Below are 2,904 nucleotides of genomic sequence, written 5' to 3' on the forward strand. Positions count from 1 at the left end.
TTTTTTTTTTAATAATTTTTTTTTTTTTTTTTTTTTTTTTTTTTACAGACTTCATTGCTCAAACATATCTGTGCTAAAAATAATAATGGAAAAAAATTATTTGGATAGTTTTCTTTCACTTACTAGAGAATGAAAATGTACCTTGAAGACTAATGTGTGCATTCATGGGCAAAAAGTAAGGATCAGATTGTGTACAAATTATACAAGCATGCATGCAATCAAAGCACTGGTAAAATAAGTATTGGTTAAGCACAGTATGTATAATATAACCATAACAGTACGTGTAAACATAGGCAGCACTTGCGTTATGTATTCATACAGAATATACATTCACAGAGTCATCATTAATGAAAACAATGGCACTGTAACTAGTAAGCCATTCTAATTCGAACATCTTAATGATTCCCTATTGTTTGACCTGTATTTTTAGTTAGTGTTTTTTCGTTGGTCAAATGTCTTTACCAGTTGCAGTGAGATTACAGAATATGTAAAAGTTGAACTAGAAAACAAGAATAGGAAGTATTTTTTTCAAACTGACAAGGTGTAGCATAAAAATAGCTTAAAAGATAGCTACCACCTCCTACAGATTTTCTCTTATTTCTTTACTCAGTGTGGAAAATGTTCAAAATGTTTTGTAGTGTACCTCGGTATTGACTAAAATTTTACTACAACATACTACGTAAGTCAGTCCTGCCTCTTTTTCAACTCCCGTCTTTCACTAATGCCATAGTATCTCTTTGATATATTATTATTATGCACATCATACTTATGCACATCAGGAACAATTAAGAACACAGCAAGTAATACTGTACTTTAGCAGAGTTCGGCTGGAGCTTTGCAACAATATTACCCGAGCGCGAATGAATTGCCGTCTTTGTAGTTGAGGAAGAAAAAGCGGATACCGTCTATCCCTCCGAGCAGCACACAGACAAACGCTGTGTCACAGAGTTTGAGCTCTTCTCGCTATTGCTGCCCACTAATTAGAGCGGTTAAGTGTCTGCTAAGGTTGGTCTGTAGCACCCTCAGGGGAACTGTTTGAAAGGAAGTTTGCGCACACCGGTATTTTCAGCAACTGCAGCATCAGAGATGTTTCCCTTCCCTCCTCTCAGGGGCCATCAGAGGAGGCAGCTCGGAGCCAGCCCCACCACCCCCGGCCAGGGTAGCCTCACCTTCTGGGAAGGCTGCAACAGCGAGACTTACCTTCGTAAGCTGAGCAATCTTTTTGCACATTTTCATGTGCATTTCCTGATTGCATTCCTCTGCCGAGCCGCTGCGAGCGGCTTTAGATCCATTGCAAGTCCCAGGCTGATGAATCTTGTTTATGCCAGAGGCCATTTGGCTTGAAATATTTTAATCGAGTCTGTCTGGGTTCGCTCCGGGTCGTGCGGTCCCGCCCCTGCTGCTGGACTCCCCCGGAGCGCCGCACGCCCTCAAACCCCCACAGCGCTGGAAGTACTTCAGCCCCAAACAGGGCAAGATGCAGTCGTCGCCGCCGCTCTCCCTTCCGTGTAGATGTCCCAGTCTTTCAGCACAACACCCAGGCGAGGAGGCAGAGAACAGCATGTGCAAACATCCTGACTGGGATTTTTCTTTTCCCTCCCCTTCTCTTCAAATGGTTGAGCTTCCGCCAGGAGAAGATGCCAGTGGCTGGATGTTACAAATTCCCCGCAGCTGACGCTGAGCCAGCCGTGCAGGCAGCAGCACAGACGGTGCTGGGGATCTGTTACGGAGATCGCCCGCAGATTAAATCACGTTGCCTTCTTGGGCTGCCAAAGGATTGGAGAGATCATCGGAGAAGACAGTGCTGGCACCTTTCATAAGCTTGGCAATCCTTTCCAAGTCCGGATGGACCAATAAAGTGATGAAGAAAACCTTGTTCCATTTTTGCTGCCGTGTGATAGCAGAATGGAGCAGTTCTTCCAGCTAAGAGGCGCGCTTGAGCACAGATGCGGCCGGTCCGCCTGCCTTACCCAGGGAGACTGGTCAGCTGCCCTCAGTTACAGTAAGGGCATTGGACAGGTGCCAGAATAAAACTGACAATGGTACAAGCAAGTTGGGGTTTTCTGGCGGGGTTTTTAAATTTTTGTTTGTTTGTTTTTATGTGTAAGCCCTCCCCCCTCAAAGAAACCAGGCTTGTACAAGTAAAAATAAATAATAATAATAAAAAAGGAACGGAAACCCAGAAAAAAGGGCACACAAAAAGGCAAGCTATTAAGATAATGGGATTTTTAAAGAAGAATGCTTCAGTAAAGTGTTACGCAAGATGAAAATGGTTAGTGGACACCTTTAAACAAGTCTAGAAGAGAAAAAGAAAGGAGGAAAAGACAAAGTAATGTCAAGTCAGACAGGTGGAGAAGAAGAAAGAGAAATTGAGAGATGCTCAGCACCCCCCTGATGTGTCACTACAACCAATACAAGAGACCCCATGGAGCAGGGTGAGGGCTCCATCTCACACTGGCTTGCAGCCAGCCAGGGAGACATGAGGCTCCTTCTTCCTCCCTGCAGGTAAGGCAGCTTTCCCACCTCACCTCCTGGCAGTGCTTTCCAGCCTTCTTGGGCAAGAAGCTTCCACTTTGCTAGTGGTGTGCTTGAAAAAGAGCTTCCTCAGGACTGTCAGAATTGGGAAGGAGGATTATTCGGTGTCAGCTAAGGGCAAGGAAGAAGGAAAAAGGAAAATCCTCAGTGAGGGCAAAAAGAGATAAAGCACCGTTAAGAATAAACACTGCAAGAGCATAAAGATCATGGCAGAAGAAGAATGCCTGCAGGCAGTGGGGAGAAGGAGGAGTAAGAAGGTGTGAGAATATGAGACCTTAGGACAGAAAAAACAAACCTTTTAATTGCTGTGAGAAAAGCAGGGACTCCAAATCTTCAGAAGCAGAAAGAATCTTCCCTCCAGGTGTGAGA

The 2,904-nt window shown here is 44.4% G+C and overlaps 1 protein-coding gene across 1 annotated transcript in view; it reads right to left on the minus strand.

Annotated features, from left to right (window-relative positions):
- Positions 1-1,335, minus strand: part of FAM184B (family with sequence similarity 184, member B) — a gene marked incomplete at its 3' end in the record, with an annotated part of 31,976 nt that extends 30,641 nt beyond the window's left edge. The window contains exon 1 of the mRNA XM_010134593.1: positions 1,201-1,335. Within this exon, the coding sequence (XP_010132895.1) occupies positions 1,201-1,335 (135 nt within the window). The remainder of the gene's footprint in view (positions 1-1,200) is intronic.
- Between the last annotated feature and the right edge of the window lie 1,569 nt (positions 1,336-2,904).

Source organism: Buceros rhinoceros, unplaced genomic scaffold, assembly GCF_000710305.1.
Source record: "Buceros rhinoceros silvestris isolate BGI_N320 unplaced genomic scaffold, ASM71030v1 scaffold12424, whole genome shotgun sequence".
Lineage (NCBI taxonomy): Eukaryota > Metazoa > Chordata > Aves > Bucerotiformes > Bucerotidae > Buceros > Buceros rhinoceros.